The 18,188-nt window shown below is 23.7% G+C and overlaps 1 protein-coding gene across 4 annotated transcripts in view; it reads left to right on the top strand.

The window, feature by feature from the left end:
- LOC128959903 (tyrosine-protein phosphatase 99A-like) overlaps positions 1-18,188 on the top strand; it is a 49,644-nt gene that overhangs the window by 23,481 nt on the left and 7,975 nt on the right. For all 4 annotated transcript variants that reach the window (XM_054305949.1, XM_054305955.1, XM_054305963.1 and 1 more), the window contains 2 exons: positions 17,068-17,191; positions 17,454-17,635. In XM_054305949.1, the coding sequence (XP_054161924.1) occupies positions 17,068-17,191; positions 17,454-17,635 (306 nt within the window). The remainder of the gene's footprint in view (positions 1-17,067; positions 17,192-17,453; positions 17,636-18,188) is intronic.

The following is an 18,188-nucleotide window of genomic DNA, read 5'->3' as shown; positions in this document are numbered from 1 at the left end:
AATATGTAATTGTCAATGATATTTACGATAAGTTATACTGTAATATATATATAAATTTTTAAACACAGGCAAAAATGTTTAAAGTAATACTGTATTTGACACATTGCATAACTTATTTTTCAAATTATATGTTTAGTTAAAATAAAATTGAGACTAAAACTAACCAAACATTTAATGTGTTGAGTGATTGCTTATAACCCATAAGATTAAAATTTATACAGAAATAATTTAATAATAAATATTATTAAAAATAGTTTAGTTTTTTTAGCAATAAATGCAATGTGATTATAAAAATTTTGGTTTATTAGTAGCTTCCAAATTATTGCAAATAAAAACAACAACAAAATTTATTTAAATAATTATTATAAAATTTATGATTGACTGGAAAATTTATAAACCAAACAATAAGCATATTTAATGAGATAATATTGTTGAAAAAAACTTTATTTATAATTTCAAAACAAATTCAATACCTTTCATCAACTTGTTAACTGAATTTATAAATAAATATTTATAATTATTATTATTGAAAAACATTTCTTATGTTTTTTTCTTTCTTTTAAACTGCCATTGATTTGCAATTTATTTATTTTTTTATATTCTTTTAATATAACTTACAATTGGTTTAGAAATATACAATAAATTTTATTTGAAATCTGTTTGAAAATTACATTTAAATAGTGTTTAAATATTACCAGATTTTAATTTCATTTTTTATACACTATGTATTTATTATAATGAATTGCGAAACATAAACAAACATTTTATAATATGATAATATATTTATAAATTCATTGATATATAACCTTTTCAATAGAAAATGCTTTTACTTATAGATTATTTTAAATTTAAAACATTCATATATATAAACACATTATTTTGTGATTCAAAATGTGTTTTTAATATAAACAATATCATATTTGTTAAACAAATACACATATAGTGTTTTGTAAGCTTAAGTCAATTTTACAGACATTAGTATTTTTTTGTAAAACTATTTAAAATATCAATAAAAATAAATAGCTTTTAGTGGTTGTATTTTTTGATTGAATAAATTATATTCTCATTTTCTCTTTGAATATAATGATTTTTATTATTATTATTATTATTGACTGAAAACGATTTTAAACTTAAATATTTAATGTATAGAAAAATTTCTTTTTGAAAATATATGTTAGAATCGTTTAAATATTTGTCGCCTCTCTTTGAATGTCAAGACTGGTGTATGTCTGGTGTGTTTGTGTTGGCCCTCCTGTACTCGCATTTACAATATTAGACACATAATGAGTGCCAATATTTTTTTTGATAATATCTTATGATATATAATGCAACCTCAATAGCAATTTGAAAGAACAGACATCAATGTATATTTGGCCCCATATGTAGACTACCCTAACGAGAGAGTCGGCACTTTTTTATTTGGACTTCCCTTTCATGAGATATCAAATCCAATTATATTGCAAGCAATCGATCGGCAAATCTATCAAATATTGAATAGAAAGATGTCTTATGTTTTGTTTTGATCGTCAAACTGTTTTTCATCCAAATATTTGATACATAGTTTTATCGCAATTGACTTTATGAGAGAAAGAAAAAATTTATCAAAAAATACATATTATAAGGGAAATCAACAAAATATACGAAAAATCAATGTTTAATTTAACATTTGTTAAAATGACAATTGTGTGCAACAAAATTTATTTTACTTAGTTTCCTTACCAGTAGCTATATGTTATTATATTACATTATTTTTTTATTAATTATAAAAATAATATTAATGTATTAAATTATAATTAATATATATAAAATATTTCTTTAAAAAATAATTAATATAATGCATGTACTACTATCGATACAATATGTATTTTTTGAGTTTTTATCTTATATTTAATAATAGACTAATATCATAGATGATATATATATACTTTATACATATATACTAGTATATTCAAGTAAATTTACTATTTTATTAATTTAAAATTAGCAAATCTACATATATATATATATATATATATACCGTATAACTTTAGGTAAACTTCATAATAACTGAATGTAGTATTATATGCGGGAATTTGGTATTGTTTATGTTGTTTGTGTTGAGAAATAAATTCGTGATATAAAACATGACAAACAAAGCTGTGGTAAAAGGGATACAAACCCAGAGAAACGTCAGACAATGATTAGGTTTTTGTTTTATTGGATTAAAATTTATTATAAAGTAAAGCATTTTATAAATGAATGGCATTTAGTTTTCAATCAATTTATTTGTAATAATAGGTGTTCTCCTATTCGTGTTGTTTTAAATTTGCCAAAGAATTCACTTTTTATTCAATTGATTGTATAAATAATTGGTTGAAATTGTATGTGAAGTTAAATACCTAATATATCAATATCTAAATCATAAAATATAATAAAAACAAAGAAACAGTGCATTACTACCTGACAAACACCCGGTGCTCTCTCTCTCTCTCTCTCTCTCTCTCTCTCTCTTTCTCTCTCTTTCTTTCTTTCTTTATTAAGCCAAAACCCTTGCTTTTGTAAATCATATTAATTTACTCGTGCAGTTAGTTCAATGTACTTTTAGATTTTTTTTTATTTTATAAAATTGTTTTAAATTTTATTTTATGAAAACATTTTGCCGGGAAATTGAAAAAGAACTTAAATTAAATATATTATATTTAATGGATTATGAAATTAAATAAAAAAGATGGAAAATATTTAATATTAAAATATAGATATCCGGCGGGTATTTGTTGGGGACTGGCTTTAAGCCATTGATTTTATAAATCTCTACCAGTGCTATACACACACAAAAAACAAGAATGTGGTTAATAATTATTGTTTATATTTAATATGTATACAAAAACATATATTTTAAGTTATATGTATAATACGGAAATCTAAAAACTATTATTTGTGATTCAATTGGCATTCAATGACTTGGAATTTAAATATACATAAAATTTATTGTTTAATAGAAAAAATAGGATAAGATTTTTTGTAATATAAAATAAGAAAATGATAGAAATCGGTAGCTTTAAGTTTAACGGCATTAAGTGGTGTTTGTATCGCTACTGAAATTATTCTCTTATTTGTTGCAATTCATGACTTTTATTATAAATTTTTGTTTTGCAAAAATATCTTTCATGTGTTGTAATTCATGCCTAATGCTAGCGTATCAACGGTTAAGATCTCTCTTTCTTTCTCTCTCTTTAACTCTTGTTTTTTGTAAAATATAATTTATATTATATTTTTATATAATAAGTGAGTGAGAGAGTATTATATCGATATTATGTATTTTACACGGACTAAGTGAGCCACAAGAACAGGGAGCTTAGCGATACCTTTCCACTGGAAATCATGACTTTGTTTGCTATCAAAATTTGTTTCAAAAAATCTTTAGTTATAATATTTTTTTATTTTGTATTTCTCACTCACTTATCTTTTAACGACTTGTGTATCAAAAATAAAGAGTCAATAATTTTAACATAACATAACAACAACAATATCAGCGCAACAATAACAACAACAACAAAATACTTGTATAATTAGAAAACCCCAGTAATGCATACAATTTGCACTCAAATCATATGTAGTATATACTATATACTAATCATTTAAATTAGTCTCTCTCTCTCTTTCTCTTTCTCGGAGACTGTATAAATACGGCACGAACTCAATCATTTAGTACCTGATCATTGAGCACCGGGATTGAAATGGGATGCACTTATCACGACTTGACAAATGCTGTGTTTTGCTTGTTTACAGTCATAAAAGCTCATACAGTTTACGCACACTGCCATCATTGCCGTCAGTCCCTACCAGTGCTTGTTTAGTAACAATGATTGCCTTATTCTCAGTGATTTTTAAGGGGGAAAATGAAATGACCGGTGCTTTCATTGGAAACTTACTTTACGATAACAAATGTTATGTATATTATTGTTTTTTATGCTCAGGTAATGAACATTGAATATTGAACATTTGAACATGCTCAAATTGTAATTTGTTATTGAAGGCTATCATAGCACTAGTATATATAGTATATATATATATATATATATATATATATATATATAAAACATTAGACTAAAATTAGTCAAAAAAAAGTTCGTGTCTTAAAAGTTTTTATGGCATAAGGGCTCACATAACAAGACAGACCCTTGTTTTGGGCACCGGATCAACAGCTCACGACTCTATCAATTCCCACTTTTCAATGTCTATCTGACTGACTCCCGGGCTCTGACATGTGATACATATAAATCTAAAACAACGGCTCTAAACAAAAACAATTTTTGAACATTTATGTTATGTTATATATTCCCACTCAAAGCAATTATGATTCATATATTATGTATCAGTATTTTAGTTAATAAATTGATTTTAGATTTTCTAAATATATATATATATATATATATATATGATAAGACTTTAATTTTTTTAGAACTAATGTATAAATTATAACTTATTATATATGAGAATATATTGCCGTCAATTTTTATGTCTGTCCACCACAACTACTGGTGCTGTAATGAGAAAATGTGATCTCAAATTTCAAATTTTAAATAAGTTTTGACTTGAAAATGCGTCTAATTTATTAGTTGAGGTTTTTTAAAAATATATTAATACACTGAAATTTAATATAAGGTTTACATAAAATTAATGTTTGAAAATGAAATAGATAATTACTAACCATTGAGATTGAGAGTAAACTGATAGTCTATTGCTAATGAGATAATACTAGTATAAACATTATAATGAAATGAATAGCAAGAGAGTCAAAATTTGATGAAATTTTTTCAAAATATTAAAACTTTCATTTAATTTAATTAAATTCTTGTTTACTATAAATATATGATAGATTTAATAATATATGATATAAATAGGGTTTTATAGCCTTAAGGAGTTAATGGATAGAAAATGTTTGCAACAATTTTTCTGTTTGAATATCAATTGATTGCAAAAATAAATTTAAAATAAACTCAACTTTGTATTTGGCAACTAATCTCACCTGTCTATCAAAATCATTGCATTGATTATCATAGAGTTTGGTTAGTCTTACTGTTTATTTTTTGTCACATTATCAAAATATTTAGCAAAATTATTACTGATTGTATTTATCACATTTCAAATGTTTTAAAAGAAACAAATTTTTAGTGAGAAACAAAATCACAAATAAAATATTTATATAAATAAATTTGTTTTATATTCTCACCCTATATTTTATTATAATTATTATTATTATCAGTTAAAATTAAATTTAACATTTTTGTTTTGCAAATTTCCACAACATATTTACAAAGATATATATATATATATAAAATTAGATTAAAATTACAGTTGAAATCAATACTTATTTTGGTCATGAATTTGCTGTTATTAGTTTTTTATACACAAATTAAAATGTATATTTTAGTTATTTATTATATTTTTTATTTAACTATTTTTATATAAAATATACCGTTTATATTTGAGTTTGAAATTATGTAAACAAAAAAGTTTATTTAAATATTTTATTTTTATAGGTTATAAAGTTATAGCATATAAATTATAGCATTCAAAAGATTATCTTAATGTCAAAAAAGTTAAGATTTAAAACAATATTAAAAATACAAATAAAATTTTTCTCCTATAAATCAAATGCTCGTTAATTTTATATTATATCTACATTTATAAGCTTAATATCATTGTAACTAATCCTTAACTCCATTTATATAATGTATTAATTTTGTTGTATTGCTATTTGATATTATGAATATATGTTTGTATTATTTGCAATTATAGTTTGACTAAAGACATTGTATGTAATACTATGTATAATAATTTGTAAATAAACAATAGCTGACTATAGTTGTAATAAAATAAACATTTACGATGATATTTTCATAAAAATCATCATAAAAACAACGTTTATTTTCCGTATTCATTATTATTATTATTAAAGTCAATTATAATAACATTTACTTTTTTGCTATTACATGGTCTTACTTTAAACAACAAAATTATTATTATATACAATATATGAAACAAGTTTATTTATAGTAAATGCATATAAAAACTATTTAACTTACAGTATCATTGCAATGGTATGTAAAGCTTTTATATGCATATCAAGCATACCTGGGTCTTGTATTTAATGATTAGTACACGTAATAAATATCAGAATATTTGTTCGTATAATCAATGAAACCAATGTTCAAGTCGTGCAAGACTTCAATCATTTATAGTTTGTTTGCATCCGATTTACTATTGATTTGACTCTAAATTTTATTTGCCATCAAATAATTTAATGTATTCTTAATTATCCGTAAACTTTCTCTTATGAGTCTATTTAAGTCTTATGTAATTTAATTTATAAAAATTATTAGATTTTAGCTATTTTATTGTTTTTCTACTAAATAACTTATTTAAATCTATATTACAAGTCATTTGCATTATATATTTATATTTAAACTTATATTATGTCAAACATTAAACATTCAATTAGTGATACAAATTTCCCACAAGTATTGCTTTGATTATCTATATTATCATATAATATATGTAAAGATTAATGTCATTATGATAAATATAATATTACTAAAATTATCTTGTATATATTAATACAAATAGATAAGTATAATAACATTTTATCAGTTATAAGTCAATTGTTGAAACAAAATATAATATAATACAAACAATAAGTTATTTATTTATTTATTGTTATTACGGTATTATAGCGTATGAATTATATTAAGTATATATGATAATAGTTGACTAACGAAAATAACATTAAATATTTAAGTTATATAACATTTAATACATTGAGAGTATACATCAATACATGTATTTGTAATGACTTATAAAATATAATGTTTTTGAAACACAAAACAATGTTTTCCGCATTGTTTTTTGTCTCTTATCTGTCCGTTATCTTCAACAACAAAAATTTTACTAATTTTATTTAAAAAATGTTTATTTGTTTTATTTTTGTTTTTTTGTGGACAAAGTTTGCATTAACTTTTTAAAAATAAATATTGAGATAAAAAACAATTATTAATGCTTTTATATTAAATATAAAGACTCATCACGTTTAGGGTCAAACATATGTGACATTTTTGTTTGGGAGACACGACATCATGAGATTGTGCGACAATTTTATTGCTTATATTATATATAAGTTATATATATTTTTATTATTTTATTTGTTATCTTTTACTGCCGTAAGACACTCTCAGTTGACACTTATTTTTGTTGATAAAGTGCTGCCAAATACAGTATTTAAACAATTTAAAGATAATAGCGTTCAAAATAAACGCTAATTATGTTTTAATCACATTACTTATAATGTTTTTTTTTAGTTTTATAATTTATATTTAAAAAGGTTTTATTTATTTTAACGTTTTTATGCTATTTTCGTCTTAAATTTTATTTATATTTTAGTTTATTCATATAAATACATATGCGAGAAACATTAGATTGCTGTATATAAGATATCATTAATAAATTATATGAGATCAGAAAAATAATTATTATTGTTTTTATTAAGTGATGTTTTAATAAAACAATCACAAAAAACAAAACAAAAAGCTAAAGACTTGATATTTTTAGTTTTTGTTGTCAACTCTATTAAACAAAATTATAAATATTTTGGAAGTTTTTGTTATATTCCTAAAAATGAATACAATATTTATAAATTATTAATTAAATTTGTATAAAAAATATAATGTTCAAACATTTGATATTATTGATCACAATAAATCATATGATTCACATTACATTATTTTTCTTTGTAAAAGATTTTAATAATTTAAATCAATTTTAGAAAAACTTTAGTTTCATATAACATACAAATGTGAAAGTTATTGGTTTGAAACTTATGGTGATGTGAGGGCACTATTAAGACAAGTCCTTCCCTATTGAGTTACCATTACTTCTCTTACTTTCTGTAATATTAAACTCTATTTTAATTTGCTATAAAAACCATTGAAATGTTTCCCTCGGAATTGTGTACATCTGTTACATTGAAACACACAAAACATTGCAAAGAAATTATTGTTTTCGGGGACAGTATATGAGGTTTTAAATAATGTTTAACACAAAAAGGGACCTCTTTTTTGGGTAACTGCTATTTGAGAGCCAAATAATAAATTGATGAGAAATAGTATATTATTTGTATTGTCAGACCTTTGATAGGTTACTATAAAAAAGACTGATCCCCAGTGAATGGAGCTTTTTGTATATTTAATAATATGTAACTTACTGCTAGTGTTGCACCTACTATACGGCACTGGATATATATCCCTATTTGATGGTCACTGAGTTTTATGCATCATTTAGGGAGAAAAAGGAGAGACAGTAATATTAGAGTAATAGTAACCTCGATATAAAAAACTTTACCTAATGTTCCCCATAGTCTCCAGTGATTATCAAACTACTAGTCAATACTCATGTGTTTTATCGTTTATTATGAGGTTTTGTGGGAAAGTATTTTTAAATATGAAACTTAGTGTCTATTGTTTTGTCGTTTATTGTCTACTTATAATCACTACTTTTATATGATGTGTGAGAGCGACAGTCCGTCGAAAAATTAAGGAATATTTGACTACAAATTCAATTATAAAGATAAACACAATTGCTTTTTATACACACTTTAATGTCTTTCAATTGTAATCTGATTATAACTATAATTGGCTTTTATGTGAAACTTTTGCTTACAATTTATATACAAAACAAAATATAAAAGTTAAATATAACACCACTTACAATTTATTTTTAAATTTATAAAAAAATTTAGTTAAACAATCTAAGATAAATAAGGTTAAAGTCTATATGAATATTAGGTACATAATATGTACCTAATATACAGTATTATAGTTTATCACTTTTATACTTTAGCTCAAATACCACTAAAATGATTGATAGACTTTAATCAATGTCTTTCTAAAATATTTTTTATTTTACTGCAATTTTAAACTATTATTAAAAAATAATTTAATTCATATCATAGATGAATTTTTATAGTTTAAATTGATTAGAAATAATGGTATTATTTTGAAATTAATTTCTATATAAAATCAAGTAACATATAATGTCTTTATCAAAATATTATGATTTTTGTGTAAAAATTTGTAATGTTATTATTATTTATTATGAATAGCAAGTAAACCATAACATAACCACTTCTATGAGATATAACGATATGTCACTGTTTTACATAAAACAGTATATTATTTTGTATACAAACCTTATATCAGTCAATCAAATGTAAAATATTTTGTCGTCTTTAGCTATAATAAAGTTCATATCATGTGTTTAAATGTCAAAAATACAAATTATTATTTTTTTAGTTTTTATAGAGTTAAGAAATCAATGTATATTAAATAAATTAGTCATAAGAAATATATGACATATTTTTATAAGCAATTGTCACACAAACAATGCATTTCTCTAACTTTTTTAACGTAAATTATATATTATTTAGCAAACAATACTTTACACGCTATATGTTTGGCTTCACTGTAAATAAATGTCCAATAATTTGCTATTTCCTTTAAATCTATCATTTATTTGGTCTAACATTTTATTTTTAGCCAACAAAATAAATAAAATAGAAAACATTTCAAGTGATGTAATATAAATCAGTTCACTTTTTTGGTCAACTCCTTAATTTGCTAATAGTTTAATACATTAAGGATTTTTCGGCCAATTGGTTCAAAACAGTGATACAAATACAATACATTTTATTGTTATTCTTGACATATAATTTGTTGTATATATGTTTGTTATGCTGAAAATACTTTTACAATACAGTACAATACAAATAATACAATACAAAAACATTTTTAACCTATTTATAAATGATGTTATCCACAGACACCAAAAAAATAATTTCTAAAATAACTTTTATATAAATAAAATTACTATTGATTTTTATTTAGCAATTTTTCACTCTAAAAATGTATTATAAAAATTTTGAGTTTTCAAACATTGAATCTTTTAAAAAGTACTCTTACTTTTTTAATGCGCTTTTTCTTTACTTTATTTTTTAAAATAAAGTAATATCCTATTGAATTGACTTTAATATTGATTGCCAGCTAAAATCTACTAAAAAATTTGGTTTCTTTATGGGAAATCCCATATAAAATATAGTTAAGTCTATTTTTATATATTAAAAACTAATGTATATTTTTAAACGAAATTAAGCATTTATTAGTTGAAACCATTAAAATGCATTTTCGGATATGATTTTTATTTACTACCGATTACTTTCTCAAGCAATGCATAAATAAATATACGGTTTATATAGATTTGAAGTAAATTTAAAAACCTGAAAACTAAGTGAATCATTAAACACACTAAATATATTGTCTCTGTTTAAAAAAAAAGTTTTTTACGTTAAACTATACTTAATTGTATTTTTGCTTCTAATCTATTACCTAACTATACCTACTGTTTGTTATTATATATTGGATATACTTTTTTGTTAATTTAGTGGAGAGAGTGAGTGTGTGTTTCCAATGAGTGAACACGAGGTCAGTATAATAGATAAAGTATTACTGTCTTTACGGGGTTTCCTGTAATATATTTATTTGATTTGAATTTTTTGTCTCAACTTTTAACTAACTTATTAGTTGTGGACTTCACTAATAAAACTTAACAGTGAAAAGTCAGATAAAATTTATTATTTTCATTTACGTCTGTTTGTGTTCACATCTATTGATATAAACAGAGATTTTATATCGAGATTTGTCTTCATCTGTAAAATTCATGCTTTAATTTCTTAATAGCAATACTAGCAATGCTTTCGGTCCCCCAAATATCCGCCCACTTTGTTGGCCTAACAAACAACACAACACCAAAACAAATAATAATTATTTATATATAACTAAGTTATCAATAGGTCTATTGTTGTGATATCACACAATTGGATGCTTTCCTGTAATTATTGTTATTATTAAGTTTATTATATTAACAGTGAGTTTGTCAAACATTTGATGTATAAACTGTTCAATACTTCAAATAATGGCATAATATTGATGGATAAGATTGAAAAGTTTTATTTTATAAAAATAATAATAATTTTTATTTGAACTCATAGAATATAAAACTTTTTTTTGTCTCTTTGAATGCTTTTGAAGTTTTCCTTTATTAGCATTTATTTTTATTATGATAATAGTTATAAAAAACTAAGACCTAAGTTTACATTTCTTATAATATAATAAAGTTTTATATTATCAATAATTTAATAATTTGATTATCTATTATTATTATAATCAATTAATTTGTTTTCTTTAACAATTCTTATTTATTTCTACAAATATATATATAGTATATAGAATAAAATATTTATAAATAAGTTGAATAATATACTGTATAATTATTAAAATATTGCAAATAATAATTAATAGACTAAAAATTTGTTAAAACTGTTTGAAAACACTGTAAAAAGTGACAACAAATTGTCACTTTTATTTGAGGTGTCACTAAAAAATCTTCTAAACTAATATACTATTTATATGATTGTTTGAAGCATTTTATTAAAGAGTGTCTTATTTACAACAATCGTTAATTACTAGTCTTTCATCTGAAACTTAGCAATAAATTGGTGTCTATTAAGCAAAACTTGTGTATTGTTTTATTACATACTATTTTTCTCTATTGAATCAACTTTTTTATGACACAATTCAAATGTTAACAGTCAAAGGTGTTTCATATAATTTAAGTGCATTTCATTGTTATATTAGTCTATTAATAGAAAATATCTCATTATTTTTATGTTTTTATTTTTGACAATAACTCAATTGTCAGTGTAATTGTCTCAAACAATTGTTTTTTATTGTATACATTGAACTTCAAGTGACAACGAAAATTTAATTGTGTTTTTTAAAATGTTTTATCATTCATACATTAGCTGATTAAGTTATGTTTTGTTGGATATCTATCTATTGTATAATATTTAAAAGTATTTAATTACTTATTTGTTCATATAATAAATTAATAAATTTGAGTAATATATTTATTATCATCTTTATAAACATTTATAAAAATATTTAATTATACTTACAATTAAAATTAGTTGTCACATGAAACTCAAATCTTTAAACTGTTAGATATCAATTAAAAAATTGTAATTTCAAAAATATTATTATGTGCTATTATGATATATACTGTACACTCAATAAATTTATATAACTTTGTTTATTTTTGTTTAAAATAAATGTATTTCCTTTTAAAATTCTCTCTCTCTCTCTCTCTCTCTCTCTCTCTCTCTCTCTCTCTCTCTCTCTCTCTCTCTCTCTCTCTCTCTGTGTGTGTGTGTGTGTGTGTTTACAAACACGGGTATAATTTTGCACATAACTTATATAACTTTTAGTGATGTTTACCGTCATCTCTCTCTCTCTCTCTCTCTCACACACACACACACACACACACATTGTGAGTGGTAATCATGCAATTGAAGCATTACTTGTTGGCCATACTTATGAAGATTATAACGATTGTTATCATACTTTGATGTAATCTGTTGTCGATATTTAGGCACATCTTCTTTATTTTGAATCCAATGTTTGATTATATGTTAGACTTATAGTCGACGACTGCCGCCAAATCATAAGTATACGATTCTCTTCGCTATTTCTCTTTTTTGTGTCTATTTTGTGACTTTGAAAATAGTAGTGGTTTTTCCTATCAATGTTTTTTACATAAGTATTGGTTAAAATTTTATTTAAGACTCTCTTTCATTTGAAATGTTCGTCTATTTTCTTATCATTGCTGTGTTGGCAGATATTTATCTGTAGATCGCGTTTTGTAGTTATGTTGTTATGATTTATATCACTAATAAAACACAGTCTGATTTATATACAGAGACTGAATCTATTTTTTATGCCCGAGTCTTGAGATTGAGTTTAAATCATAATTTTTATATATTGGTGATTATGTTATTATATTTCTATTTTTCAACAAAACTTTAATTCAATTCAGTCTTAAATGATTACCTTTAAATTTATGTATTAATATAATATTTTTAATATGACATGAAGTGAAACCCTTTTTCTGCACAGTTAGCACTTCTACATCTGGATAAACATCTATTTAGATTTGGGTTTATTTTTGCTGAAGATTAACACCAAATTAAAACGGAAATATATATATATTATTATAAAATAAGATTTGCAACAATTATTTTCAATTTTGCAAAGAAATTATTAAATAAAAATTTTTTTAGTTTTTAGCTATTTTTAATAGTAATATTAATATAAAATGTTAATATTTCAATATTTTATTTAAATAATTACTAATTATTTTTAGTTTTATAAGGAGACTGAGTGAATGAGAGAGAGATTTTGATGTGAAATCTATAACCAAAAAAGAAATTATATTTAACTTTCTATATTAGATAAAACTCCTAAAGCGATATTTTATTGATGATAACAATTTTATTAGAGCCGCCATTCACTCTATCACTACCTGTGCCATCACTAACAGAGAGCACTTTTAGTTAAAAACTACAGTACTTTTGCCATAAACTTACTTATATTATAATACAGAATATTGATTAGATTACAACAAAATTATTTCTCCCGACAATTATTTCTAGTTTTTATACATTTTGTCTATAAATATGCCTAAAAGCCATAAAATATTGATCAATCACTTGATTTCTAACTAAATATAAGTTAATATTATTAATATCTTATAATTTTTTTTAGTTTTTGAGTGCAAAAAACAGAAGCTTTAATAGATAGACTTGAAATGAAACTTAATTTATTTGTAATCATTTTGGGTCTAAATATATGGTATTTTTAATGAAATATATTTTAATATAATATTTATGTAAGACAACTATGAGAGATTAGCTTTTATACTGGTATTAATAATAATCGATATGTTTAGGTTTTACCTAAAAACTAATTATTGAATATTTATGTTTTATTAAGTGTCTAAATTATAACTTATATTTACAGGTATTAGACCTTTAAGTCTATTTAAAAGTGATTGGTTTTTAAAATATGTATCAAACTATTTGAACCACAAATGCAATTATTAAATAAATTTAGTGTTAAATTTGATGCCATTTACTGATTGACTAATAATTACAATAAATATTTATATATATTTTGTGTTTTGAATTTTAGTATCATATGATACATAAAGTAATATTTATTTTTAAGGATATATTATGATTATTGTTGTAAAACAAGAATATTTTTTGTAATATCAACTAATGTCAATACAGTATAACTTTCGACTATAATTACAACTATCATTTATGTTGTCGATAATGCTATGATTTGATATTAAAGAGAAACCATCTAAACATTGATGGAGAGACAGTGATGTCTCCACACATCATCACATGATGACCTACACCTCCCACGTAGTTGTGCTACAGTGGGACAGTTGTGGGAGTTATGCATAACTGCAAAATTATGATCAACCTTTCACAACAACAATACAATTGATTATATGAACAAAGTTTATAGAAAAAAATGTTTCATATTATTGCATATAATCCATAAACATATAGTTTTGATTTATTTATGGCAACGAGGGGTCAATGTTTTATCATTATTAAACAATATTATTATTGCATAACATAAGAAAAAGTATAAATTATTTGAGATATACTGTATAAACAAGTAAATATAACTTATGTATGCGTGTATACATGTAGTAATATATTGCATTTATATTTAACTATAACATTAATATTAGTAATGTTTAGTTTAGAAAAACTGAGGGAATATATTGTGGCGGAACTGAATATCAATGTCATCTCTAAATTTCATGTCTCACTGGTCTCTCTCTCTCTCTCTCTCTCTCTCTCTCTCTCTCTCTCTCTCTCTGAATCTATGAAATATCGTATGATATTTATTGTAAAATATACATATACTATATATATGTCTATAAAAGTCTTAGGTTTGCGAAAATGGTGGCAATCCTTGTTAGGAACATAGCTATAGTCGATAGTATAGTAGTAGTGATTCATTATTACTTATATTTTACCGGTTGTGTTGTTGGAGCGGAACTGGTGTTCATAAGACCGTAGAGAGTAATGTTTGGACAGAGAAAGAGAGAGAGAGAGAGAGAGAGAAAGAGAGAAAGCTTACATCATTGGTTACAATCGTTTTCTTAAATAATATACTCTTTCTATAAGATATGTCACTAATAACTACCAGTGCATTGATTTTTAGTAAAAAAACGATTTTCCCGTAGAAACAAATGGCTATACTATTAAAAGTAATAAAAATGATTTCAGTGCTTCATTTGCCGTATACTTTGCAGTCTATCCTTAAATCACTAATTAATGAGTAGGCGTTACAATGATTTAGTTTTTACAAATAATTTTAAGTCAAAAACTTGTATTATTTATATATTTTCAAATGTTTTGTGATTATACGCCCTTTGAGTTGACTTCTAAATAATGAGTAGTTATTTTTAAAGGATTTATATTTAATTCTCCTAATTGTCAATTGATTGTTATATACTGTATTCATGGATATTAATCTTAAAGACTTATTTTTATTTTAATGTTGTTTAACTTTAATCATGAAATTATTATTAGTTTCATATAATTTTTCATATTTATATAATTGACATATTAATAAATTACTATGCTTTTTTAGCACATATACTTAATTTTTATATTTATGATTTTTTATTAAACTACTAATTTAAAACTAATGTTTCCAAAAAATATGGTTATTTAGTTATGGACTCATTGCGCGCGAAACTATTTATCTGATGATTTAGGGAAAGCCATTTCCGCTTTGAACGACTATCTAATGACTGATTTGATAGACACAACACAGAGATCTCAATAATTGCTGTGAATATAAATGTTTTGCACGAAATTTTTAGTGATTTTTTAAGATATTGCTATATATATATATAGCTTATACTGTATATATACTACTGTATAACCATAAGTGTCGGGTCTGTTTGCCGCACTTGACCGCCACTGGAGAACCATTTAATAGGTTGAAGATATGGTTTGTCACGGATTGTCGATCGGATTGATTGTGACGACAATACCCTCCGTCTCTTTGAATGAGTTTCTCATTTGTGAAATTATATTGAAAGGCTGTCACACGTGTCCATACATTTAGTTCAAGAATATTCTCATTCATAAAATTGATTCAAACTTTATATAACTTTATTTTATTGTTTGTTTATTTATTATATCAGTTAATTTTGTTTACAATAAATTTTTTATTTAGTTTATTACTATTATGTTAAATATTTAACAAATAAGACACACAAAAACTATCTAAACATTTAATGACATTTCTTTGAAAAACACATAAATACATATTTAATATTTTTTTTAACTTTAAAACAATTTATTTGAATTAAATTCTTATATGTGCTGTCAATCATTTTATTTTATGATATATTTCTAATAATACTGTATTATAATATATGTTTTGTTAGATTTTTGTATGTTTTTTCAAAAAATACAAATCATGAAGAAATACTTATAGAAATTTTAATTTAAAGTCAACATAGGATTGGTTGTCGGGACAGTCAGGGGATAGTTAGATATAAGAATAGGAATCACGCTATGAATTATACTTTAAATTAATGAAAAATATGATATATGTTTGAAATGTTAATAAATTCTCTTATGATTGGAAACAAAATTGTTATTATTATTGTTATTTAAATATTAAATAAATTTTATGAAAAGAAAACTCATTTTGTAATACAATTTATAATAATAAAAAAACATAAAGTTAGATTGAAGGAGATATTAATAGTCAATATTTGTTTATATTGTAAATCTATTTTTTTGTAAAACAGTTGGCTATTGATTTTGCATTACAATTTCTAATTTACAAATAGCATTCATATTAAGTAATAATGATATAGCAATACATTTATACTATATATACCTACGTTAGTTAAATTGTATAGACATATACCGGTACAACTAATGTTGTTGATTAATAATAAACTGTGTGCACCGTATGATTAATTTGAAATTTCTCACATTAAATATATATCCATTAATGTTGGGTTAAATTATTAATGTACCTAAATATATGTGTATATATTAATATCTATATATTTTATATATTATTGTAGATGCACCCGATCCCCCAGGAAAACCATTGGTGATGGCGTTTACCTCACGCTCGGTAAACCTTTCGTGGGCCCCGAGCTTTGATACACACCACTCGCCTGTACTCAACTATATCATACATACCCGGTATGTCCACTATCTCTTTAACTTTATCTCAAACACCTATCATAACAAGTTTTGATTGATTACTTAAATATAAATTGAAATTTAAATAACATGTTATAAAAAAATTATTAAACAAAAAATTGTAAAGAAAAAAATAATAAAAATAAGATTTTAGATAAGTTTGAGAGAAATTTAACTGAAAAGTCTATAGAAATGATAATTTAAAAAATTTAAATTTAAATCAATCCTTTTCATTATTATTCATTCAATAAAAACTTATTAGGGTTGGAGAAAATGGTGAATGGGATACCTATAATGGTATCGCCACTCTCGACAATAAGACCAGCTATTATGTGGATAAACTGCAGCCGTTTACCGTTTACTCATTTCGGGTGTTGGCCGTCAACGCTATCGGCACCAGTCAACCCAGCAAAGAGTCATACTATATGGTCACACTTAGAGAAAGTATGTATCTTATGTTCAATTATTTAATTGAATATTTTTTCAAAAGTACATTCAAACAAACTCATTATAAAAAAATTAAAATTACAGTATAATCATAAAATGTAATAACAATCTAATCTATATTTTATATATAAAAAATCATTAAGGAATTCATTTTGATTTCACAAAATAATTCAAAATTTATATTTAAATGTTAGAAACTATTGATATATGAATAAATGAATTTTCATAATTTATAACTAATTCAAACGATATTTTGTGATATATTTTTTGACGTATATTTGAGTCAAAGGAAAGTCGTTTGCAATTAATCAAAGTCTGTGTCTGTTCTCTACCGGAATCTTAAGTGCCTTAAGGCTAAAGACAGTTGAAGTTTTAAAGATTTGAATTTATATATAAAATACAGTCATTTTAATAGCATATCTCGCTCTCCACACACTTATGGCTGATATAATTAAGGAAAGCCTTCTGGACATTAAGTAATTGTTTGCCACCCTCTCCTTTCCCTCTCCTATCCCTCTCCCACCCCCTCTCTTAGACTTTCCTCCTGTTG

The sequence above is a fragment of the Oppia nitens genome, unplaced genomic scaffold (assembly GCF_028296485.1).
Source record: "Oppia nitens isolate AA-2021 unplaced genomic scaffold, nextdenovo-longstitch-racon4-pilon3 scaffold13_pilon_pilon_pilon, whole genome shotgun sequence".
NCBI lineage: Eukaryota > Metazoa > Arthropoda > Arachnida > Sarcoptiformes > Oppiidae > Oppia > Oppia nitens.
This window is presented reverse-complemented; position numbering and strand designations above follow the sequence as displayed.